The 26,108-nt window shown below is 44.2% G+C and overlaps 1 protein-coding gene across 4 annotated transcripts in view; it reads left to right on the plus strand.

The window, feature by feature from the left end:
• SATB2 (SATB homeobox 2) overlaps nucleotides 1-26,108 on the plus strand; it is a 137,462-nt gene that overhangs the window by 101,956 nt on the left and 9,398 nt on the right. For all 4 annotated transcript variants that reach the window (XM_075093862.1, XM_075093861.1, XM_075093859.1 and 1 more), the window contains exon 10: nucleotides 9,710-9,907. In XM_075093862.1, coding sequence (XP_074949963.1) covers nucleotides 9,710-9,907 — 198 coding nt within the window. The remainder of the gene's footprint in view (nucleotides 1-9,709; nucleotides 9,908-26,108) is intronic.

A 26,108-nucleotide genomic window follows, 5' to 3' on the forward strand; every position in this document is an offset into this window, starting at 1 on the left:
TGACATATGTGGTAAACGTGCAGTAAATATAAAAACTGCACAATTGATTTTGCAAACGTGCCCCTTATTCTTTACTCCATGCAGATATCAAAGTTCCACCCAGAATCCGGACTGGACAGCTTTTAATAAGGAGTGTTTAACACGGACTGAATGCCAGCTTCTCTGAGGTTTGGCTTAAAATTGCCTGCAAGCTTCCTGTCATTATACCCAGAGGCTTCTTGAAATAGAGAGGGACTGAACCACCCAACAATAATTTGGGTGGCTCACCAGCTTCGGTCTGTGCCAGCTTGAGTGCGCTTCTCTGGCAGCATCATACACCAGCACCAAAACAAAAATAAGCTCCCTAGTCTTTCACGTGGAAGAAGAGCAGGGCAGATTTTGAAAGCCAGACGCAAAAGGTTAAGAACAGGATCCACAAATGTTACTGTTTAAACCAAAGTTACTGCACATAAAGGTTTTGTTTCTTCAGCAGCAGCAAATAAAAAAGTGTTTCTGAGGCTGATGTTTCTTTTGTTCCACAGCCCTGCCAAAGCAATACTGGCTCCCTGGGATGACCCAGCATTCGCCATGCTGAGATGTCATAGCACTCTGCTGGAGCATGAAAGTGGTTTAGGGGGGCACTGGAAGGCAGGGACAGAGAAGCTGTAGCCGAGAACCACAGTGGGTATGGAGCTTCCCCCTGCCCCAAAGCCCACCTGTGTGCCAGCCTCCCCGGCCTGACTTGGTGTGCCTGAGGTGTCCCGCTGCTGGCTGTGGTCCCCTGTGGCCAGGAGGAATGCCAAAAGCAAGGACACAATTGCTTGTGTAGAGGAGAGCCGCTGGCATGGTGGGATGGTTGGCATGTTGCCGTAGGTCTAAATTGCCTAAAAACTAGTGGTGGGGCTTTCCTAGTGCTTTGCGCAGGCCGGTTCTGCCAGTGGTGGGCATTTCTGATGAAGATGCTGCTGATTTCAGCAGCTGATCTACATGGTGGGAAGCACTCATTGAAAGCTGCCCTTGTTTGCAGAAGAGGGGGAAAAAGAGCTAGTCTGAGGGTTTGCTTGGACTTTCCGCCAAGGTTCATTCACTTACTCTTCTCCACAGGCCTGGCTTGCGTTGCATTGGCTTCCTCTATTATTCCCTCACCCCAGACTACTGAGAGGCTTCCAGTTTGCTAACAAGGCATGTGTTATGTTGGGCACCGCTGTTCTGTCAACAGCAATCCACGGTGCTGTGAGATCTTCACAGTTTTAGCAGCCAGTGAATCTCCGACAGGGCTGTTTTGACATTTTATACTCAGGGCTGTGTGTCATGTACCCGAGAGAGCGTCCGGAGCCAATGGAGGTCTAATTTCATCTTCTGTCTTCGTACAGGAAGAGTGGTACCCACTGAGAGTAGTTATTGCAAGCGGCATCATCTACTGGTGGAGTTAATTGACCTCTAATTTAACAAGTAGCCACCTTTATTCTTAAGTCATGGCAGAGTCTTAGTTCAGCAGCTAAAGGGAAGGGCAGCTGCTAGAAACAAAGGTTACAAATCACAGAGCTCACAAGTCAGCATTAAGGCAAGGAACAGGGCCTTACTGAGGAACCAAGGTAGAATGGTGAGACTTCTTTAATGGAATCCACCTTCATAAAGATCTCAAGCCAGTTATTTTAGACATTGACTTACTCATCACTTATTTACCTTAATATGCATTTTATCCCTTGCAACTTATACCTAGACATTTTTAGTTTTGTTTGTGCATCCCTTTGTATTTTTGAAGGCAGCAGGAGCTGAGGGGCTCAGTGCCCTCCAAACACAGCCTCCAAAGCTGTCATCCTATTTTAGTTGCCAGCTGTTAGTGATTTACCCACTGGACAGCATGCTTCTCTGGGGATGCTGCCTGCTAGTGCTTTTTGTCCTTTAAATGGGTAAACCTGGGACCTGTATTAACACGTTGGGAGTGTTTCTGAGTGTGGCCAGAACACCAGGATTCGGCTGCCAATCTCTGCTTTGGCCTTTCCTGGTTATATTTGATTCCTAAGGAGACGGGTTCTGCTGTGCCATTTGAGAGATGTTTGGCTGGCCTTTGTGTCTCCAGAGCTGGGCAGTGGGACAGGCATAGACTTTGACCTTGGGTTTCTTCGTATTTGGACCATCGGTCTTGAAAACTGGCTTCTATGTCCAATTCTGCAACTGCTCTACAGTACGACTTCAGGAAAACCATTTCCCCTGTGACTGTGTGCCAGCACTTCTATAATACTGTGCAGCATCATCATCCTTCCAACCTCTGCTAGTGAGAGTCCTAGCAGCGGCTGGGCTGTGGTCAGCAGACTTTTTTTCTTAGTCTGTGCGAAATGAGTTTAGGAATATAGTTCTGTTCATAATAGTCACTATCAAAACAATAGTGGGCATAGCTGGCTGGAGCCCTTGTTGACAGTCTGAGGTAGGGCAAAGTTTGTATGACCATGGAGACCTAACTTCCCACAGTTCTCCCAGGGCAAGAGACTCTCCTTAATCAGTCTGGGGTGGTGTGGGGAAGTAGGGCACGTGCTGCTGGGGATTTGCCCTGGGCAGGGCAAATGGAAGGGTTTGAACTTCACCAGTCTAGTGAAAACAAAATGTAAACCCTTGAAGCTGAAATTCTTTCTCAAGGGACTGGAATTTGTTCCAGTTGCACCACAGTAAAGCAAGAGAGACCCCGTGGAGCAACATTTGAAAACGTTAAACTGACAAAGCTTAGTCATTGGTTTGTATCTTTTCCCTGTTTAAAAATGAACAAACGAAAAGGAAACTTGACCGGGAGGTGGAGGCTGGGGGCAGAAAAGCCCTTCAGTTGAGGACCTTCAGGTTAAGAGAAACCCAGGACTATGGATGGAAATCACTATGACAGTTTCTTGCCTTTCCTCTGACTTTTCCTTTTCATGTTGAGATCCCTGCCTCATTGCCAGGATTGTCTGGGAGCCTGTTCTCTGGCCAAGGGGGATGTTAGCCCCACTCTAGGAGTGGGTCTGAGATGGGTCTCAGCACCATGGCCACCTGCTCAAGACCTCACCTCCTGCCTGTGCTCCAAGAAGAAAACAGATACCGTGAGAAGGATAAGCAGCGTCACTCTGGGGCAGGGTTAGCTCTAGAAACCCCTTATTTTGTCCTTCTCTCTCTTTCTTTCCCAACTTCTATTCCCTTGTATTCATTTGATATGATGGGATGTCTTCTCTTCACTTTTTAGCTTGTAACAGGTATTTTCTGTGTCCTTAAACTAATTAGCTTTCAGATAATGAACAACAGCTAGAAAAAACAGCTGGTGGTGAAGATGTGTAGCATATATAGTATAAGCATATAGGGCATTTCTTACGGCTGTAACATCTCGGTGCCTTTATGATGTTGTGAATCTCTACAGCTGGGGCATATCTGTTGTGCTGATATTTTGAAACATATGGAGGAAATACAGAAAGACATTTCTCTCCTTGACTGAACTTAAAATTTCTTTGAAGTACCTTTGGATATTAGCTTCTTTTTTACAGCCTTCTATATGCACTCACAGTGTGACCCCCATCCAGGACAGCATCTGCAGCAGCGTGTTAGCCTCTCAGCAGCTGAGCGAAGCAGGGACAGTTGTGGAGCTGGAGCTTTGCTCGGGAAGCTCTTGGCAGACCTGGGAGCTGATGGCAGGCTGCTTGCCCTAACCACAAGCCCACACTTCCTCTCTAGCGTGGGGAGAAGCTAGTTTGAACTTGGCTGGAAGTATGCTCAGTGCACGGCATCCTTACGTCTGAGGCCAAGAGCTGTAAGCAGGCTTAATGTTCCCGTGAATCTAAGATTCATTGGGGCTCATGTACCTCATTCATATTTTGTATTGTTTTGAGTTGTAGAAGGCTGGTGAGAAACTGGCCCTCGTGAAAGTGCTTTGCATTTTGCCTTAAATTTTTTGGCGAGGAAAAGTACCGAGCATTTCAGAACATCCAGGCAATTGAGTGATTAACCTTGAACTGTATCAAAAAGCTTCTCAGGTTCAGTCCCCCTCCCCCGGCCCTCATCAAGAATTCATTGAAGCCATGACAGAACTCTCCATTACAGTTAGTCTTTTATCCATTTCAGCTTTCTTGATTAGGTTATCTTGAATCATTAGGGGGTTTATTTATTTTAATAGACACTTATTGGATTCGTGGAAAGAGAGTTTGGCGACTAAGGAACAGGAGCTGAATATTATCCGGCTCATTTCGCACTGCAGAGTCCCAGACTGAGTAGACGGAAGAGAGGCTAAGGAAGTTTGTCCAGAGGACTCCTGTGATCCTGTGTAGAAAGGGAGCTTTCTCTGTGGAACGCAGCATCTTTTTCCTAATCTTTCAAGACTTGCGTCGATCATTGCTGCTTTTTTTTCCTTTTGTCACATATGTTGACATTTTCTGCACTGATGATGTGGGTGAGGAAATGGCCTTTTACATTTATTTTTGAGATTTATTCCTGAATCACTCATACTAAAAACTCTTCATTTGCCTACTCATGCTTTCACTGGAGACCTTAGAAAATGTCAGCACAGAAAATTAGCAGTATTGTTATTACTAATTTCAATGTAACTGCAGGGAAGCACAAGGTCAGTTTAATTGCAGTTTTACTCAGGCTCAAAGTGCCTCATGGTCCAGCCTGAGCAGGCAGGCTGCCTTCGACTAAGTCACTGTGGACACCCAACTGCTGCCTCCTGCGACAGCTTGCGGTAGAGATGCTGCTCGAAATGTAAGCACTGGCCTGTAGCCCCAGCATAACTGAGCCTGAACTCTTCCCCCATACCTTCTTGTCCTTTGATCAGAAATTTGGTCCTGGTCTGACTGCAAGTCAGAGGTCAGGATATTTGTGCATACCTTAGTTGAGCACTGGGAAACCTGACTATATTGTAGTCTGGTGCCTCTGGCTGCTGGAGCAGCCTCCCCTGCTCCAGGGTAAGTCTAGCAAAAGTGAAAGGGTCAAGCTGCTAAACAGGGCTCAGGGATAAGTGACAGAGAATATGGCTTGTGATTGCTGCACCAGCTAACTGTCCCTCGAGGCGGTTTGAGTGCACCAAGGCTAACGCTTTGGTGTAGCAAGCACACTGTTTCTTTAACAGCATAAAAGCACAATGGGAATGGCTGGCTTCCTGCAGATTTTTGTTGTTGTTTGCTTAGCTATGTGGAAATGTATTTGATTAGGAGACAGAGAGAGAGGTTAAAAATAGGACATTAATATGATATTATTTGTTTTATCAAATAAAATGCTTAGAAAATTTTTATCTTGTCTCATGAGAACAACAAAAATAGAGACCAGCACTTCTCTGCAGCTCTCTTTAATGAGCTAGATGGGGCTGCATTCTCAATGCCTCCAGAAGTTTTGGGGTGAAATGAAGGAAGTTCTGAGCAGAATTCCTTGTAACCACAAGCACTGGGTGTGCCTGACTGTAGAGCCAAAAGCATCCTTTAATTGTGCTGTGTTCTTTCTCTTATTTTTAATGGAAGACATTCCCATTTAAGAACCTTAGAAGCTGACATTAAGGGCCAGATTCTGCCACCCATGTTGACACTGGTGCCTGTCAAACTGTTCTGACTCTGTGGCAGTCAAGGGGGCTGTTTGTGCAGTGGAGCGAGACTTGCGATGTGCAGAGGAGGCAGGATCAGAAACACAGTGTATCATGGATCTGGAGAAGGATGTGTTATTTGTGAGATTTTTCAGAATACGTTCACAGAAGTTGGATTTACTTGTAATGCAGTGAGCTCAGATGTTGTGGACGAGTGGGGGAAAAGGTGGTGAGATAGCGTCTCCTCCTTCACTTTTCCTTCTTCGTGCCAATAAATGTAGCTATAGAGGAAAATTCACTGTGAATGGCTGTAGCTCCAAGAATTTCTGTATGTTAGCATTTCTTAAATGAAGTAATTCTCCTGGAAAGCTCTGTGTAACATACACAGACCCAAAGAAATAAATAAAAGAAAATAAAAAAAATTGCTACCAAAAACCCCAAGTTGAGATTTTTAACAGAAAAAGGAGATTTGTGTATTAATAATTCATGAGTTCTCATTGAACATGCACGAAGAAACGGTGCTATTCAATAGAGAATACTGTCATCTGTCACTGTTTTATTTGACATTTACACTTTTTTTTTTTTTTTTGCCTGGTACTGCAAAACTTTCTTGGATGGCGTGCTAAGATTATTTAAATAAATAATTTTAAAAATCCGATGCAGACTTTTCATCTGTGCTTGGGGAAGGCAGTTACTTGCAATCATAAAGAATGCGTGAGTAAGCTGCAGCGCTGTGTTTTCTCATGTATTAGCCAAAGCTATCGCCTAATAAGAAGCCCCATAGATGCATAGATAGGGTCTTGAATGGATGGTCGAGCGAATGAATGCTTAAATAAATACAGGGAAGGATCAGAAAAGAGCAATGAAAGGACAGATTTGATGCAGATAAGGGTACACATGCACACAGTGGGTACGTGTGTGTATGTGTGGGGGTAAGCGAATGATGGCTGTTGTGAAGAAAGCTGCCACAAATACATTGCCATTACCGATGCAAAAATAAATATTTATAAATGGTGTTGGGGGAGATCCAGTCCCGCACATCGTGAGAGAAGACAGGGCATTTAGCGCAATGACAATTCAGAGTTAGGCGCGCCTTGCAATTTCTTGCTAATATTAGGCTCATGAAAATCTTTCTGCTCTGTAGGTTAGTTATTATTTATAAAAATCACAGAACCAGCTGATACATTCATAAGCTAATTATTGTAGCAGCTGGGTACACATGGTGCAATATGTCTGAGGCTGTGAAGTATCACAGATTTCTTGGGGCCTGCTGTGGTGGGGGTGTGCTGTTGAAGGCTAGATCCCTTAATCTGATCAGCCAAGCAAATACTTTGTGGGGAAACTGGATTAATATCTCTCTAAATACCACGGATGTGCTTCACCTTCAGAACCAGGCTCCTTTAAACGTGCCATTAGCTTATCTCCTTTGGGGAATGGAGAAGTTCTCAGGTGTCCTCAGGATGGCGGGGTCTTTGCCTGGTGCCTCCTTTGCCAGAAATTAATTTCGTTTGCTCATGTCTGCACACATGGTCACACTGCAGTCTAATCTTTTCCCTAATAGCTCCAAGGTCAGGACCTTGCATGTTGCCAGGCAAATTGAGCGCTATCCTTCTTAAAGACTAATGGCAGCAAGTGCCTAGTCCATAATGAGGCCTGTAGTGTTGCTCTAAGTGATTGTAATGAGTGCTGATTATAACGGGACAGATAAATCAAAATGCTGCAGTCGCCATCGGGCTAACTGGCCCAACTTTGGGAAAGGGAGGTGTCCCTGCCGAGGTGTCCCTGGGCTCTGCCGCAGCCGGGCACCATGCAGCACCCCACAGCCCTCGGGAATGCCCCAGGAGCCGTTCTTGCCAGAGCCTGCCCTGCGCAGGGCTCCAGCTCCACCAGGTGCTGGGTTTTGTCTGTATTTTCTGTTAAAAGACTGGTCTTCATGCTGCAGCATCCCTCAGGAGATGTTAAACATACCTGCTTGAAACATTTGAGAGTTTGGTTCGAGACTTATTCAGATCACTGAAAACAAGGAGAAACTGGAGCTTATTTTTAACACAGATGGTTTATTTTCCATTTCAAAAATTATTTCCTTTGTATGGAGGAACCCCTGAGAAAATACTGTGGAGATGGGAGATATTCTCCCTGTCTTTTCTCTAAAAGAGAGAAAGTTTAGGGGGATTTCTGAGCAGAGGAAAGGGAAATAGGAGAACTGAGGGCAAGGGAGGTAGCCAAACCACATTAAAATGCAAACATCACCTGGCTGAGAGATTACCCAAATAATATTCAAAATACTTTGAAAATATAATACAGATTTTTTTCCCCCTAAGTAAATTATTAGATATCTTGTTTTCCTCCTTGCCTTCGTGCCCCCCCCCCCCCCCCGGCCCCCCCAAGTCCTCCTAGTTTATTGCAAGAAAAGATCAGGTCTGCACAAATGTGGCCTCTCACTTGTAAAAACAAGGCAGTGTTGTGTTACAGATTAGTTTATAAATCCCTGGTGGCTTCACAGTTCAGTGCCTACAGCTGCTGCAGATGGGTCTGGGTTTTTGTCTCTTCGCTGTGCTGCAGCCGGCAGTTGAAGGAGAAAATGGAATGATCAGGTTATTAACATGTAGGCCGTGAGGAAGAGGCTGCACAATGAGAACAGCTGGTGTTGCTGTCTTGGCTGATGCAGCGGAGATAATCAAATCTTGCCTTTTTTGGGAGGGTGAAGGCAGAAGACACAGTGGAGACTAAGACAAACAACAGCTTATGATATTATATATGGGGTTTAGAGCGCACGGTAGAAGTTGTCAATGGCTTACAAGTTGTTACACAAAAACGCAATACCAAAAAAAACCCCATGTGGGCCGGCAATGAACCTGGCTGTTGAGCTTGCTCTAGTCGCTGTTCAGAAAAATACCCTTTTGGCCACTTCTTGTACTGAACATTTTTAACATTGATCAAGCTATCTTTTAGGTATTGCAAGGTGCCTGTCAAAATGGTGTCAAAATGCTGAGTTGTAGCTCGAAAATGATGGGTTATAAAGCTACTAGGTAAAATATTTTGACAGGAGTCAGTAAGGCGCGTTGACAGCATCCTCAGCATTATCTTCTCGTATTCTGTCATTTGCATTGCGTCTCCTTGCAAACAGGCACAGGAGGGGAGTCGCTGTCCCCAGCCCCAAGCGGGGACAACTGCTGGCAGGCAGGACCAGGCTGGCTGTCCCCCAGGGCAGGTGCAGCAACAGCCACCGTCCCTGGTTAACCTGCTGGAGATGCTGGGTCACCGCCACACATGCTCAACGCACATGGGGCTGTCCTCACCTTAACAGCTATTGCCACTGTGCTCTCTGCTTGGCTTTGTGTTTTAGAGTGGTTTCCTCTTCCTGAAACACTGGTGCTTTCCCCTCCAGGGGTCGGAGCTCTCAGCTCCTGTGGAGAGGTTCTGCAGGATTTCATACAGCGGTAACTTTTTGAAGGTATTTCAAACTAACCTTAAAACAATAGAGCAGGAATAAAATCTGCTATTATGATGATCAGTAGTTGGGTTTAGAATTACCTCCACCTAGTATCTTGATCTCTAGTAATTTCTGCAGGTCCCTGTTTGCTGCTTTCGTGCTAAATACTAGAGGAGTCCCTTTCTGTGAGGTTGCATCTTCTGAATGGCCATTTGATTATTTAAAGCTGCCAAATTCTAGTGGGGTTCAGAGCTGAGGGAGCCAATGCAACATAGTGACAGCAGATCAGAGGTCTTTACTTGATAGAACCTTCTTCTAAATGTTTTCAGTAATGGTTGAATTTCTGTTCCTGCAGCTGCAATCCTTAGCATGAGGGTTGTTAGCAAGTCTTGGGGTTATGTCTCCTTTTCTGTTGCTTGGATAAAGAAATAAAGGGGCTCTGAAACAGAAGTGGAGATGCACCTTTAACTCTGTTTTTTTTAATAGGAAAAATATTTATATCTGAGCATTTTAAACATGCTCAGGGGCAAGATGCTGTGCTTCCTGGTTCCCGTTAAGCACTGCTGGTTGTGTCTGTTTCTCCAACTTGCAGGAAATTTATTATATCAAGGATGTGTTGAGACCAAAGGGCAGCTGAGGGTTGGAGGTGTTCTGTGTGAGATGAGACCAGCAAAACTTGCAGCACCAAGCTTGAAGTCTAGCTGACCTTCCACTCACATCTGCTTCCGCAGTTGCTCAGTGAATTAACTGTGCTGACCCTACTGTTGCAGGGCTGGCTGTGTGAGCTGCTTCGCTGGAAGGAAAACCCAAGTCCAGAAAACCGCACCCTTTGGGAGAACCTCTGCACCATTCGCCGCTTCCTGAACCTTCCCCAGCATGAGAGGGATGTGATCTATGAGGAAGAGTCCAGACATCACCACAGTGAGCGTATGCAGCATGTTGTCCAGCTCACTCCTGAGCCCGTGCAGGTCAGAGCGCTAACTTCCTTCTCAGGGTGTCTGCGGAGGGGAACAGCTGTCAGAAGTAGAGAGAAGCAGCTGGTTCCAGCTTCTTCCTGCTTTGCAGGTGGAGACACACCAGTTTTCATCTGTCTGTAGGGCCGCATGCAAGCCACAGCTCTCAGGTTCAGAGATCACTGCGTGTATGTTGCAGCATGCATGTGACTGTGGGCATGTTTGTGTTGGTGGTTGAAGAGAAGGGATGTCACAGTCCATGCCACCAATACCAGCAAGGTCAGTAGCAGTGATATTAAAGAGCTCCTGTGGTGTCAGTAGTTGTGTTGTAGCTGAAACATAATTTAGCTGTCTAAAGCTGCTGACATTTAGAGTACAGATGTGTTCCTCAGCAACAGCAAGAAGCATGTGGTTATTTAGGAAGCAGAACAGGAGTGGGTACTTGGTCACTCGCTCCTTCTCACAGAACCTGAGCACTCCTAATACCTACTCTCGAACAGCGGCCACAGGCAACTGCAGCTGCACATTTGCTTTTGTTTGAAGGAGCTAGATAACACCTCAGGAAGAGTGGGAGGGTAGGATAGGAAGTTTGTCCACGCTTGGGTAACACAGGGGTTTCAAAGAGTGTAACATGGAGAGGTGTTTTTTAAATATTCACTGAAACTCTAAAGTACTTCTAAAATGACCATGGTGAGTATTTTGCAGGGAACAGGCCTTCATTTCACAGCCTCCTCAGGATTGTTTTGCTCCTCTCTACAGCCTTTGTGACTACTATGAATTTTTTTGTTTGTGCACCTTTGTTTTATCCTTGTCTCAGGTCTTAACAGAATGAGAAATAAAGATACAAATATGCATAGGGAAAATGAAGTGAAAATACTACAGGATTTTTCATCTTTGCAGTTCCAGCTTCAGGCAGAAGAGAAAATCAGCCTTATGTGTGTTCCTAATAACTGGTGATGCATGCCACAAACCCAAGCATCTGCTGATGGTCAAGAGAGGCTCAGGAGATGCTTTTTCAATCTAAAAACCTGAGGTGATGCCTTCCACAGCAGACCATCCTTTTGGATTGCCACTTGGTGCCATTCACCTGATCCCATTGCGTGACCGCTCTCAGAGAGTCGTCTGTACTGCGTTTCTCTCCAGTAATCTCACTGTTCCTCCTCCCACCTTTGCTCTCCCTGTTGTCATTTGATGGCGGCTTGCACTGCTTTGCTACTCTTGCTGTGAACCTTGGCATTCAGCCTCTATTCTTTGTTGCTGCTCTTGTTATGCTGCTGCTAGCACTGCTGCCAACTATATAGTCACCTTTTTCCAAAGTTGGGATGTTTTCCTGTCTTGTAGTCCTGCCCCTTCTGAAACACATTGGTCTCACCCAGATTAATTATTGCCTAGTTCAGTCCCCTTTGTCTCTTCTGCTACCAGCTTCCTCCTTGCTTTCCATTTGGTCTTTGCCTGGAAGAAAAAATGCATTTCCTGGGGTTCAGATTCTCAGAGCTATAAAGTAGGGGAAGTGTTCTAAGTAATTAACATTGCAAGTTTTGTCTTCCATGTTCCCAAAAGTTTATGGGATCTTGGAGGCAAGGAGCTACAAAAGGGTAAAAGGCTGAGCTAACATATGGGAAGATGACTAGACCTGCGTAGATTTGAATATAATAACCCAGTTCTGGTGCCCATGGCAAGTAGGAATATCCTCTAAGGGACAGTTTGAAGAAAGGGTTTCCCTGAGCTCTTGTGGATGACCCCGATGATTATCCTGCTTTCTAAAGCATTCTGCACATCGCTTTTCTGTGTCGTTCAGGTTGGCTCTTGTGAGTGACACGTTACACTGCGTTGGAATGCGATGCATTTGCATATGTCAGCAAGTTACAAAGCCATGGATTAATTATTTATTACAGTCAAAATATGAAAAATGAAGAAAAATAAATGGAACCAGCTGGCAACTACATACAGCAAAACTCTGGAGACCCTGGTGTACAGTTGATACAGTAGGCTTGTGTTTTGAGGGCGCTGCATTTTAAAGCTATGTTTGCCCATCCAAAAACCCCAGTAGGTTTCTTAGTGGCACACAACCAGTGCAAGACACGGGAGGCTTTCTGTCCACCTGCTCCCTACTGTCAGAAGATACCCTGCACCAAGCAATTTTTGCATAGTTTTTGGTCTCTGGGACTTGAATAGTTTCAAGCAGCAAGGCTTGTTTTTTGGCTTTGCTGAAAGGGTCACTATTAGGTAATTAGCCATGAAGAATCAATGACAGCACCCAGAGACGTAAAGCTGAGGTCCTCACACTTGCAGTCATTGGAGATTTTGTGACACTTTACATAAGGGTAGGGGTCTTGGGCCCCGCTGCTGGCCGAACTCCAGGCCAAGTAATTACATTCTGCCTATCTGAAATTCCCTCCATAGTGTCAAGTGGGAAAGCAACCCTCATTTCCTACTCAAAGCAGTGGCGGGTGCAGAATGTCTGCCATGGTGCCTGGCTGCATTTTAGCAGGGGGTGGAAGCATCCAAGAGCTGCAGTCACCGACCTACTTTGCTTTGCAGGCTTTGCTAGTGAAAAGTGCACTGTAAGCCGAGCCCTTACCTGCAGCCTTGATGTCAAGATGACAGTTCTTTGAAGAAGATACAAGTAGTGGTGCTATGACTAACAGCAGGTGTAGCATTGTAACACCAAAGTAGGCAGGAGTCTCTTAGTTCTGCGTTCTCTCTCTACCCACCCTATCTTTCTCTCTGCTCTGATGGATTTGACATGTATACAGTAACTGGTGTCTGATGCTTGAGTATCTTGCTCCTCCAGCTGTGAGACTGGGACAGCCTGAAAACAGGCTGCCCCGTGGTTCTGCCAGAGATCCCTACCACCATCATTGAGCCCCCTCTGGGCTGGGGATACCCCTCCATCAGACTGAAGGGCTTGGAAGAAACTCCTGGCTATTGTCACAAAAGGCATGACCAGGCAAAAGATAACAGGTAGATAAAATTCAGCCTTTTCCCCAGTATGGCTTCTTGGAAATGGCAAAGATTTCATTGTGATGGGTTTTGTGTAGTTCATTTGCCAATTACAGGATTGGGCACACCTTCAGTGAGGGAATCGCCCCAAGGCTGGATTTGGTTTCTGTCCTCTAACAGCAGGGTGTGTGCAGTGGGGCAGTTGTAGTGCTGTAGAAGATCAGCCGGGCAGAATTTGGCTCTTGATGTTTATGGGACTTTTGTGTCTTTTGTGGCAGGTTCTTGCCCTCTTTTTGGTATTACTAGCCTGTACCTCACTGTTTAATTTTATATTCAGGGCTTTAAAAAGTAACGTAGCCTTTTTCTCTCTCTTCCATTAGATTTTTCATGTCAGACATATATTAATCCATTTAATAAAATATTTTCCTGTTTCTGAAATAAAAAATGTCTGTAGTGGAAGCCCAGTGCACAAGAAATTCCTCCCTGCACACTTGATTTATTTGTTATTGTGCTGAGGAGTCATAAAATGTAAGCCCCGTGGAGCTGTGTGACATGGCTGTGTTCTGCAGCAGCATTGGGTGTAGCCATATGGACATGCTGGAGCATGGATTTTCCTTCACATGCAAGTTGCAGAGCATCACACCTACATGTGAGCTCACCACAGCTGCTCACTTGGATTTTAAGGAAATTCAGGTGTGCACTAAGTGACTCTTTCTCCCTCCCGTTCTGTGTAATGTGGTGTAATCACAAAGTGCTGCTGTGGGATTAAGGAAAAGACCTCTGAGTTTGTTGCTAGCTGGATACCCCGACAACATCACCTCTGATTTACAGAGTGCCTGAGCTGCAGGTTGCTGGAGGATGGGAGGGTATGCAGGAAAGCATTATTATATTTTTGCCCTGTCCTCATCCGCTTCCACCACCATTAGATGTGGGATCATGGCTGGACCTTTGATATGGCCTGGCCTGGCTCTTAGGTAGATCTGTTGGACACACTGCATACAAAGTAGTCACTTTGCAACAAGCAGTCCTCATGCTTCTTTGTTTAGCTTCCTGCTCTGCAGAGGTGGGGGTACCCTGTCTTACTTCCCATCCATTGCTAAATCCCACCATTCCCAGGCTGTTGGCTGGCATTGGACCTTTCTGGAGTGTTAATGCTGAGAAGTGCCTACAGCTGCCTCCCATTGCCAGCCAGGGATTCGGTGTTTGTTACAGATATGCTGGGACACAGTAAATGTAATTTCTCTCCCTTCTCCCACTATTCGTCTGCTGTGTCCAAGGTGACTACTCCAGAGAATAACCATCTTGCCTGGCACTTTAATATAGTGCTAATTCATTGTTAATTGCTGGGGCAGAGAAACCTGACTCAGTTGGAAAAATGATGAATCAAGCTGTTGTCTCCGGAGTGTTGGGGTGGATAAACTGATTCTCTGGAGTAATGAGCCACCACTGCAGCAAAGTACCTACTACTGAGAGCAGGGGAACCTTGCCTTTCATTTCCTACATAAGCTGACAGATCTGCTGAAGCTGGTAGGTACATACTGATTTAAGAGCAATCAAATGTTGACTTTAAAGAAACAGGAATAGGTTTCACATGCTTGCTGATACACTGTTACTTCTGTCACTTTTTTAAAATGACGTCCCTCTGCCCTTTTTTTCTCAGAAGCTTTGATTTAGACAAATCTGGCTATTTATAATAGTTCAGATCATGAATCACGGAGGAACGTTAGTAAATAAAAGAAGACATAGCAGAAAGCTGTAGGAAAGCTCTTTTGTATTGTGTGTTCACTGCAAACATTGTGGTCTCTCTTTAAATATGCGGAAAATAACATACCACAGAAGTAAATTAAAGACTAATTTTGTCATTTTGTGAGGGATGGAAAGGAACAAATATTTTAGAAACGACAATGAAATACAAAACAGCAGAACATGGAGCCCTCGTAAAAATGGGTCAAGGCAAGTGGTGATGGCAATCCAATGAAACTAATTTCATATTCTCTTTCTAGAAGTAATAAAAGGGGGAATGAACACCACAGCAGTGCTTCCTAATGAAATATCTGATTCTAAACAACATCTTAGAGTTCGTGGGTCACACAGTGCATAGCATGCAGATGGAGAAAACAGACTTAAAATTTCTTTTCTAAAAAATCATATTAATTAGTAATAGGCAATCACAGATGATGAGTGAAGCACAATTTTGTAATTCCATAGGGGAACATGGTGTGCTTAAATGATCTATAGGATGATGTGGACAGTAAGTTTTTGCCATGTTTGTGTGGGTTACAGCAGGAGATTTTGCAGACTGGAAATCAGGACTGAGTGTTGTGGGAAACTGGGACAAAAGCTACTTTCCCAAACCATGGTAGCTCCCTGACTTGGTGCTTACTGTTTTATCCAGACACGTTTTTCTGTGGGGATGGGGAGCCCTGTGATTAATTCTTAATGGCTGCACCCTGATAGTTTTGCTTTTTGATCATTCCTCTGCGCCCAAAAGACAGGCAACTGATGGATACCCACTGCTTTTTGATTCCCCCCGCTCCTTATTCCGTGGCTGGATGTGATGTCTGCTCAGACAGGGGTGGTCAAGGCTGGTGAGACAATTTGTACTCAACAAGCCCAGATGGACTTTCAGAGATATTTGTATCGGAGGTTTATTCAGTCCACTCAGAAAGCTCAGAGCTTTGGTTTGGCTTGGTTGCAGGTGGAGTATTTATTTTGCCTTTGATTTAGAACTGCAGGGGGAAATGCATGTCAGAACGAGATCTGTGTATTTTGTGAGTGGAGGATATCTGTTTTCTTCAGTCATTAGATTATCTGAAGTTCCATTCCCTCTCTCTTATCAAAATGAGAAAACAACAGTCAATTTCAGTATGTCCTTTCAATCTAAACCATTCAAAAACCACTGGAAAAAAATATCAGAACTATGTAACTGCTATTTCTGTGCAGTATTAAAGCTGAAGGCAGTATATATTGCAAATGCCACTTACTCTGCATTTATCTCTGTCATGTGTGTGTCTGCTTTTGGGTAGGGGTAAGGGACTCTCTTTCTCTGAAGAAAGCAGTACATGCAAAACTCTCAGAGGGCTTCCACATCTGAACTGCTTTCTCATACTGCTCCAGTACCCGTGCCCTGTAGCCAGGCATGCTGTGTTTTGGAACAAAAGCTGTGGCTGTGTACTCTGGTTTCCCATCCTTTTGGTGCACACCATTTTCCTGACGGGTCACAGTAGCTCAGGAGCCTTGCACAAAGTTTGAAAAAGGCAACAGGAGCACATATCAGACAACGAACCCCTTACATTCAACTCTGAGGTGTCTGATAGAGCTTCTTGTGATTGGTAGTTATCACAATTGCAGTGGAAAGCCGCTGAGCTTTGACTGCTATAGCCAACCCTGCCTACTGCGCCTTCTTAGTTTTTTCTGTTTAGTGTGATTATCTAATGTGTCTGAAAAGTGCTGCTGATTTTTATTAACTTTAAGCCTGCAATTCCCTTTGAAATGATAGTGGGGAGTGTACTTGCAATTAAAACAAAACTAGTTCTTTTCTGAAATTAGTTTAGGTTCAGTACTATTCCTTTTAACCCTAGAAACGGGAGATCAAGTAAACGAGATAGTTTTTGGGTTTTTGTGGTGTTTTGGGGTTTTTGTGGTTTTTTTTTGTGAGGTGGCAAGTTTATTCTTGTCAAGGTAGAACATCCTTTCTCTATCTGTTCAGACTCCTGGAACCATTGGGTCCATCTCAGTGCCACCTGGCCCAGGACAGCTTTCATTTGGTCCAGTATCAACCGAGAACAGGGCAGGAATGAGATGGGACTCCAAGTGAGGGAGCCCTGAGAGCATGGCTGATGTTTTTCATCACTAGCTTCTTACAACAAAGAAGACTGAGGATACTGACCCTGCAGCGGAGGTAAAGGCTATCCCTGGGGCTGAGGACACGTGTGCTGTCATGCAGGACATCCTGCCCCGTTTGAGGCAGAGGCAGTTCTGCCCAGATGGTGGCTTGTGCAAGGCTGCCCCAGAGCAGCTCTGCTCAGGTTGCCCCACCTCCCGCTGCGGGATGCTCCAGGCAGAAACTCCGCTTAAAATCTGAATGTGCAGATTTAGCACTGCAGAAGCTTGGCAGTAATCGGCAGGGTGGTGGTTTCAATTGATGTCGCTCTGACAGGTCGTCTTTTTAGCAAATGACATCACTGTAGCTCTGGCCCCTGTCGTCTCACCTTTTTGCCTTTCACACGCAATTTGACCACATTTAGGCCTAATTTCTTCTAGTTCTGGCCCTCTCATAAATGCTAAGTTGCCAATGATGTAAGGAGTCATAGTAGGTTGAGGATGAGCAAACATCTAGAGCAAGATGACTAAATAAAGCTCTTCAAATTCACATAACCTTTGAAGCTTGCCGGCTGGCAGCAGGCAAATCTCGAAGGCTGAAAAGCCACTAGATGAGCCTCTGTTCCATTTACATTTGATAATTTTTGCAGTTAAAAATATTGCTCTTTTTTATTTCATTTTAATGCTCCATAAATACTCCCTGCCCCTCACAAATATCAGGCTTTAGAGGTGTGTATATGTCTATAGGCTACTGGCCATATGCAACATTTTATTCTTGGGCTCCTTACAGAAATCTTAGGATAAAGTTAGCGCCCTGAATAATTGCAGCTGACTTTCTGTGCAGATGGGCAACCATAAAAATTACACAGGAAGGGAAACAAGATTGTATTCTGCTACCAGAGCACATTGCACTGCTTGTCCCCCGAAGATCTCTTTGAGAGCAAGTGAGATGCTCTTCCTCCAGTGTTGCACAGAATCCCCCAAGGAAATCGTGCAGCTTCTGGGCAGTGCTGGGAGTTAGGCTATGACAGAGCAGGACATAGATGCTCAGTCTCGTTGCCCCAGGCTTCTTGGAAATGTATTGGGGTAGTCCTTCCTTTTTTCTTTTTTAACTTTTTTACCCTTTTTTTTTTTTTTTTCCCCTGCTGAACGTTTGGACATACCCAGAGCCTGTAATCTGTTCAGGGATATGTTTTTTTCAGGGTTAGTATACTCTGTATGTTGTTCCATGTTTGTATGTACTTCTACAGCAATTGCAGATTGAAACGGGAAATGTTTTTGTGTGTATGCACTATTCTCACACATCAAGTATCCAGAAGTACAGTAGCACATATTTTTTCTCACAGTCATCTATGCTTACAGTGTTTCAAAGAATATTCCAAAATATCTTGGCACAGATGAAGTGAAGCTGTTTGCAAGATCCCTAGCTGTGGAACAACAAAGGCTACATTCTCAACACACATCACGCATGACTTTTATTAGTGTCTTAAACAAAAATCAGATAATGTATTTAGAAAATTGAACTTTACCATTTACAATCTACTCATGTTGTGAAAGGAAGTAGGTATCCCCTTGTGCCTCCTTTCCAATGTCTTTTTCCCCCAGTTCTTCTCACTTCATGTTTCAAATTAGGAGGTAAAAATCTTACACTGAAGTACGCATAAATACATTTTAAAACCAGTAATTTGGGACTAACTCACGTTGTGGTGCCTAACTTAAAAGGGAGTTGGTGTTCAGAAACGAAGGCATACAAACACATATAAGGTGCCTCTGGTAGATCATTGAGAAATTTGAAACTTATAAAAGCATTATTAACACCTTACCTTTACATACGGGGAAAAGGATATGGTAAATCACAGAACGTATCCTGGATAACACAGACCCAGCCTTCTCATTAACTTTGTGACAAAAAACAGTCCTCAGTTTCCAGTTTGGATTAAATTTAGTTTTATGCTCTTTGTGCCATCATAGTACAAAACAACATGGACACCCTTGAATTTTCTAGTTGCTTTTTCTCAAATTTATGTTTTGGATCTCTACATTATGCTCTTATTAGGCCATGCCCATTTGATGTGCTGCACTTGAATCCAAGGCATGCGGGCGGGGAGGATTGTGAAGAGCCCCGTTCCTTCGTGTCACAGGTCCCATCTCATGGATGTTGAGGAAGGCGAGCACATTCTGCAGAAAGGCTTAATGCAGGCCCATGGTTTTATGAGAGCTGTGTGGCTAAGTCGGTTAGGTCTAGAAAACCTTGGTCTTCTCAATCTTGCTTGCAAGAAGCTTGGCAACCTAGATTTTTTTCTTCTTGGGATTTTGGTAATTTGTAGATTTGAAACATGCGGAGTATTGCAGAAGTCCCTTGTGCTGCCACAGGATACAATGAGGAATTGGATCCTGCCCATGAGGAGTAAGAGCTGGCTCCTCTTTCTGTGCTGCATTGAGGGAAGCTACAGTAGTAACTGTGAATCCACCCAGTTGTAGCAGAAAGGAGGAGACACGCTAAAATTCCAGGACTCAACAGGCCACATAAGAAGATCTGTCTGGACAGCACTTCACTAGTTAAGTGCTAAGTTATTATTATTATTTATTATTTATTTCCTCTTCTATTTTTTCTCCTACTGAACAAGCAGGAAATATCTTTGTTCTTTCATTTTAGAAGTGAAATAAATGTATTCCCTGCAGCATTTGAAATTTTAATAATCCATAATAAATAAAATCATATCTAATAACATAACTGCTTTCAATTGGCAACGCGATCTCCTAGATGCATTGCAATGGCAGAAACATAAATAGTTGCAGCCTCTGAAAGCCTACTTCCTATTTGCTAAATATACTTGGCTTGCTTTAAATTCCTTTGTGTGCAGTCATTAATACAATCCTCTTTGACAGCATTTAATTAAAGTGCTTTTCTCTATTAAATTCATTAAAACTTTTTTTTATATACAACTGTTTCCCAGACACTGAATGTTAAGGACCTGTAGGCCTCTCTTTAAATAACTTCTCTCCCCTTGTTGTAAATTGTTAATTAAATTTAACTTAGACTGTTTAAAGATGGCTTGCAAAAGAAAGCCAGATTTTGGGATATGGTCTCAATCATGTCTGATTTTTTTAAACACAATTTTTTCCATGTAGTTACAGACTGCGTGTTATATTGTTTATGAATGTTGCTGCACTTTCAGCTGGAACCAAGCAAAGAAATACCCTAAAAAGCTCAATTCCATCTCACTTCAAAAATTTCCATCTTTTTAGTGCAGTTTCTTAGGCTAAGAGTATTTGCACTGGGGAGTAAGGAGGGAGGAGCTGTTTAGTATTAATAGATTATTGACAGTTTAATGTCTTGGCACCTAGACAGCCCATAAGGTATAATAAACAGGAAGCTGTCTGATGTAAGCGCAGTCAATAGCGTATTCAATCAGAACCTTTCAGTTAATTGCTGGTTGACCTCAGAGATTTCCTTTAAGTGAAACTGTCCTTCGCTCAGATCTCATCTGGGTTTCAGGGTTTAATTTGAGAATGCCCTTTCCATATGGTAGCTTGTGCATACATTCCTGGTCGGATTTCTGCTTTGCTCTCATGCACGGCATTGCAAGAGCCAGCATCTTCCTGGAACTTTGCAAAACACTTAGACGTGCACTGCGTGCATGCCACCCCTCTGAGGGCTGCAAGTGTGGATGAGGATATGCTGTGTAGCCGGCCTACTGCCGGGCACCGGCACCACCGTTAAAGCAGGCAGGGTTGTAAACTGATGTCAGGAGTATTTTCAAAGCAGCTGAGCTGTTTCCCAGAGCATTCTGGATAAAGTTAGCCACAGCTTTGGTGCTGGGGCAGGCACAGCAGCACTAAGAAGACCTGACCCGGCCTCTGCAGATGAAGATGTGCTGTAGCCCGATGTGGCTGCCCTGGCAGAGGGGTCGGCAGTGCTGCGTTCATCCCACCTGCGGGCACAAATTCCCCAGCTCGTCTGCACAAGTGCCAACCAAGGCTCATTTGTATTTAGCTTCCCTAATTTCTATACTTAGCCATTCTAATCTCTTCAGACTGCGTATCTTGATGAGATCTAGATAAGCTACAAAGACAAGCAGGCAGGAAACCACATGGGCAGTCCCTGACCCTGACTAACTGGAAACCATCTGCTTATCTGGGGAGAGAACCTCCATGGAAATCTCTTCTAGCAAGTCTGCCGCATATGGGTTTTTCTTCCTTTCCCTCCAACTGTTGACTTAGAGCACGTGTGTTTTCCCTAAGCGAGATCAGGGACGTCAGCTGCAGCAGCCCTCGCTGGCAGCAAATGGGTCTGGATTTCCCGATGCCACGAGTACTGCCCTGTGAAGGAAATGCTTCTGTATCAGAGCAAGTTTAATTTACATTTCGTTCAGTCAGGAGACCTTTTCTTGTCTCTAGATCTTGCAGTGATTGTGTCTCTTAGTCACTTACCATGCATTCAGACTGTGGTTTGCTGAAGGGAGTATTATAACTTTTAATCTCTAATTTTTCCCTGGTTTTGATTCATTTCTGTGGTTGTCTTTGTCCCTCTGTGTCAAACAAACTGCTTATGCCTTTTTAATGGCCTGATTAGCACTGGGGAAGCATTGCTGACTTTGAGTAATGTTATTCCTGGTGTTCCCTTGTTTAAATGAGATCAGGAGTAAGAATGCGGCTTCGCTCTGTTTAGGATCCGTTAAAGTCCAGTCCAGAGCCGTGACTGAAGCAGGTTGTAAATTTTTGGGGTTCATGTATGTTGGAAAGGTGAGGGGGAATAGTTCTGAGATGATGCCCCCTTTCTGGGAAGATTCAAGGATAAGAGAGGCTTGGAGTCCTTTCTGGAGAGAATGGAACAAAACCATGGCAAGATGGAACAGAACCAAGGAAGAAATCCCAAGGTACGTGTGTGCCCCTGGGGCCATCAGCTGCAAGACGCACGCTTCGCTCCCAGGCGACTCTGACCAGAATATATTCGAAAGTACTCTCTGGTTTTATCAGACTTACTGGCCAAACTGCTAATCAGTATTACATAGACCGAAGGACTCCCACATGCAATAAAAATCATAAGCTTTATTGGATTTTGAGATAGGAAAGATTCACATCCAGCTCCTTTTATAAACTGCATTACATTTCATTCTTTCAGAGCTCCCATCAGTACAACCCTTTGTAAATATGATGGTGAAGGAGGTAGGTGGGTAGATAGAAGGCTATGTGCTTCTGTTCTTTGGGTGGTACAGTCTAGAGCTGTAGAAGTGCTCGCGCTGATTTTACAGGGTTGCTGATATTTCGGAAATGCTGAAAGAAGAAAATATGTTGGTGCTTTTAAAATTATTATTTTCATTTAAAATTAAAAAGAAAAGGGTTGCAGCAGTTTAGAGCAACATAATGCTTTAAAGGAAAATAGGAAGAATTTGGAGAGCAAAAGTTGTTCTGAATAAAAGCAGCCAGAATATGCTGTTTCATGAAAAATGCTTAAGCAACTGCTTGAACTTTGTCAGAATATCCACCCCACCCCACCCCCGCCGCCCCAGGCAAACAGCTTGGCAAAGCACACTTTATTTAGGCAATACTTTGATGTCACTCAGTTGACGTTTTTGATCGAAAGAAAGATTTTTGACTGAAAAATTCCACACAATTCTAATTTTAATGGAGCAAAGAATGGTGTTTTGCATTTCTAGAGAAAGCTTGGGGCTCCTTGCACACAGACCTACACAAGCTGCAGGCTTGTGTTAAGTGTGAGCTTACCCCTGCGATTATGTGTAGCCAGCCATGGCTGAGCGGTCTGCCGAGCTCCCCACAGAAGGCAGCGGCAAAGCCAGGGATGGATCCCAGGGCCGTAACAGTGTCATCCTTTCCTTTGCCCTCATACTTCCTCGCTGGCCATATATTAAACCACATTATGAAAAATGAACAACTGCATATTTTCCCCAACTACATATTTTCTAGTACTGTGAATATAAACTGCAGGTGCTGTTTACTTTCTGTAAAGCCTTTTTCTTCCAGCATCCAAAACCTATAAAATAGGTATAGGTCAGGGTAGTGAGACATGGAGAGCAGTAACACCAGCGTAGCTTCTTCAGTCTTCTGGATGTGTCCACCATTTCCAGTGTGTAATCAGGAAGACAAAGGATTTCAGATCTAATTCTCTGAGGCCTCCTGTCATCAGTGCCCTGATCTGGGAGACTGTACTTTGGTCATTTGATTTTTATTTACTCAGTTTCAGGCTAAGGGTATAATAAAGCACATTATGCCAGTTGTGTGTGTGGTAATGCTGGATATTTTGCCTTTTACCATGATAGTTGATTATAATGCACATTTTAAGACTTGCTTTCTAAAAAAAGGAATATTTATACTTTTATGTGTTTGATTCACACAGTATAGTTTGCTCAAGTCCTGTTATTAAGTGCATTGGTGGTTACGTCTAGAAAGCAAAAAACATGCTGAGTAGTGTTTTATCAGCACAAATCTACTATTTTCACTAACCATAACAGTCAGGTTCTTCTGACTTCTGACTGCCCCCATTGTGAAAATTAGCAGTACAGTTGGGTATTCCTGGAACCCCAAATAGCCATCTGTAAGGACCTAAAACAGTTTGATGGGACAAATAATTACCCCCCCATACACCCCCCAGAATCCAGTGTCTAATCCAAACATATCCTTCCTGAAATAATGGAGTGCCTACTCCTGATCTGAATAACTGGAAAACAACATGATTATAGTGGCGCCACCCGTGTCACCATAGTTAGGGGTTTAGAGCTTGGCCTTAAGCATGACTCTAGGTTGGGGCTTGTTGGGGAAGATCTTGCTCACGCTGCCCGAAAATACTCTTCTGATTTTCGAATGAAAAGGAGAACACATGTAGTGTTAATTAAACAAGAAAATGTAGAGGATACCAGAAGTATTTTGTCTGCAGAAAAGCAAACCAAAATGCCTTTTGCAACTTCCTTAGTTCCTGTGGCATTCTGCCAGCTTCTCATTAAGATTAGCAGGGTTGGGATGGGGAATCTCAGAACTGACCTGAAATCTTTGACAGACTCCTCCAACCATAGCCAAGCTCTGTCTCTATTTGAAAGCTGCCAAGCAGGGCTCTACCCTGTAAAGCCTTGCTACAGCTGCAAGAGAAAGCATGGAAGAGGCAAGTCAGAGGCCCACAAGGTTCATGGTCCCGTTTTGAAGAAGGTAAATATTAACTGGAAGGTTTTGTGGCTCTTGATGTGACCACAGATGTTGAAAGTCCCACTTGAGTGGGACTTGTTAGCATCCCCATGCAGAAGGGCAGTGAAGACCTTTATGGGGCTGTTGCTTTTTCCCTTGTAGGGGGAGGCTGCCTCACTACCACAGGTTACAGGCAAGAGAGGCTTGTCTGGCTTCTTCGAGGCCAGCAGAGTCCTGCCTGCCTGCCGGGGGATGCAGTAAGCCAGCCCTCCCCGTGCCAGCTGTGCTGGCCGTGCCCCATCCCCAGACAATAGAGCCATCCATCACCGATGCCTTCAGGAGAGAGTCTGCAGCAGCGTTGTGCAACGCTTCCTGGCCACATCGGCCTCTCTGTCACCAGCACCCTGGTTTGTGCCAGCAGAAGCCGGAATGAATCTGGCCTGTTGCGTATTTATACAGTAGGTACATGCCGGCTCCACCTGCGGGCTGAATAGTAGTTGTTGACAACCCTCCCAGGCTGCAGCTAGGTTTTTGAGAAAGGGATGTCCACTGCTGGCCACAGTTACTATGCAGTAAACCTAAGAATCTGGCTTAAACCAGCCATAGATGGGAAATTCAGAGCTAATCCACTAACATTCATCAGCATGAGCTCATTTATGCTACCCCATAAAATCAGCCAGTTCTCAGGCACTTGCACAGCAATGAAAGTTGTGCCTCTGCTTTTATGGGAAGAGTCGAGTTAGCATTTGAGGGAGAGCAGTTACCCCAGGAAGCACCGGGACACTGCTCTGCATTGTCAGAGTTTTGTGATTTATTTTTTTAACATTATACAGACAAAATAGTGGCTATTGTGTAGGCACGTGCTGCCTATTAACAGAGATCAGGAAAGGGAAATAAACCACGCATTACTGAAGAATAAGATCATGATTGTGGTCAAGAGATGGCAGAAATTTTTTTTCTCTTTGTCAAGCTGATTTGTAAACATTCTTCAAACAACTGTGCAGACAGCAGTGCCACAGCTTCTTGAAAGGAAAGCAAAGACAAGGAAAAGTTCCTTCACACAGACGTTTTAGGGTAACCTTAGACGTTTCCAAAAATTATCTGGTCATCTCCAGTTTTCACTGCGAGCTACGCTGCACGTGTAGCCTCTTAGCAGCGCAGTGTAATCAGGCTGTAATTTATATTTTATCTCCAGTGATGATAGCTCTTAAAAATGTTTTGTGGTGTATTTGCTCTTTGATGCATGCTAAGCTCCTGTTAGCATTAATGGGAGCAGCGTGTGCCGGGGGGGGGGGAGACACCTTCCCCCGCCTTCAAGTCAAGATTAATTGCGTTTTGCTAATGCTTGTGCTTATCACTTTGCGTGGGGTGGAAAAAGCAATGTGCAACTGAAAGTTTTGTTATTTTTTGAGTTTTTTTCTTTCTTCCTGTTGTCTTTTTAGTCACCTTTTTGACCAGTTTTCACAGTTTGGTCCTGGAGAAAAATTGCAGGATGGGGCCACTGTTTCAGAGACTGGGTGCTTGTTCAGTGTCTTGCCATGTTTTCAGATCACTGCCTATTTCCTGCCCTTAAGCAAGGCGATGGCCATAAAGCAAAGGGAAGCATGTGGTGAGCGTGCTCCAAAGATGTTGAAATGAATCACTTCAAGCAGCTCACATTCCAGCCTGGAAACCAAATTTGCCTTTGACTTCGGATTCCCTGTGGAACTGATTTTTGTCCTCGTAGTTCCCTCTGACTCCCCTTTTGCATGGCTCTGAGAGTGACTTGTACCTCAGAGCTGAAAGATTTAGGACTCGGGGTTTGTCTGATCCAATATGCTGGCTCCAGTGGTGGTCAGTAGCCAATGAAGGGCGATAGGAAAAGCCTGAATATTTGGGGGATTTTTTTTACTGTGTGACTGCTTTGTCTTTGCAACTGAATAGGACCCAGGCCTGCTGGGTTACAAGTTGTTGTAGCCACCAGCTCTGCTTGGCTGGTTTGGTCTGCCTTGCATGAGACGGCATACATCATATCTCAAACGTGTATTATAATTATCTCTAATAATGGTGCTTACTCTTGTGAAGCAATTACTAAGCTGCATTGGAAAATGCACAGGATGTGTGGCTAGCATTTGAGCTACAAAATTAAAAGAAGCTCAGGCTGAAGTTAGATGAAAGTGAACATATTTATCCATGTCAGACTTCCTACCATTTTGCACGCTCATATTGATTTCTTTTGACACGGTCTTCTTTTATTGAGTACCATATATTTTTTTTAAATCCCTTACCGATAACAGTACCTGCTAAGGGCAATTGTAAAAGGAAACTAAAGTAT

This window comes from Phalacrocorax aristotelis, chromosome 5, assembly GCF_949628215.1.
Source record: "Phalacrocorax aristotelis chromosome 5, bGulAri2.1, whole genome shotgun sequence".
NCBI classification, from domain to species: Eukaryota; Metazoa; Chordata; class Aves; order Suliformes; family Phalacrocoracidae; genus Phalacrocorax; species Phalacrocorax aristotelis.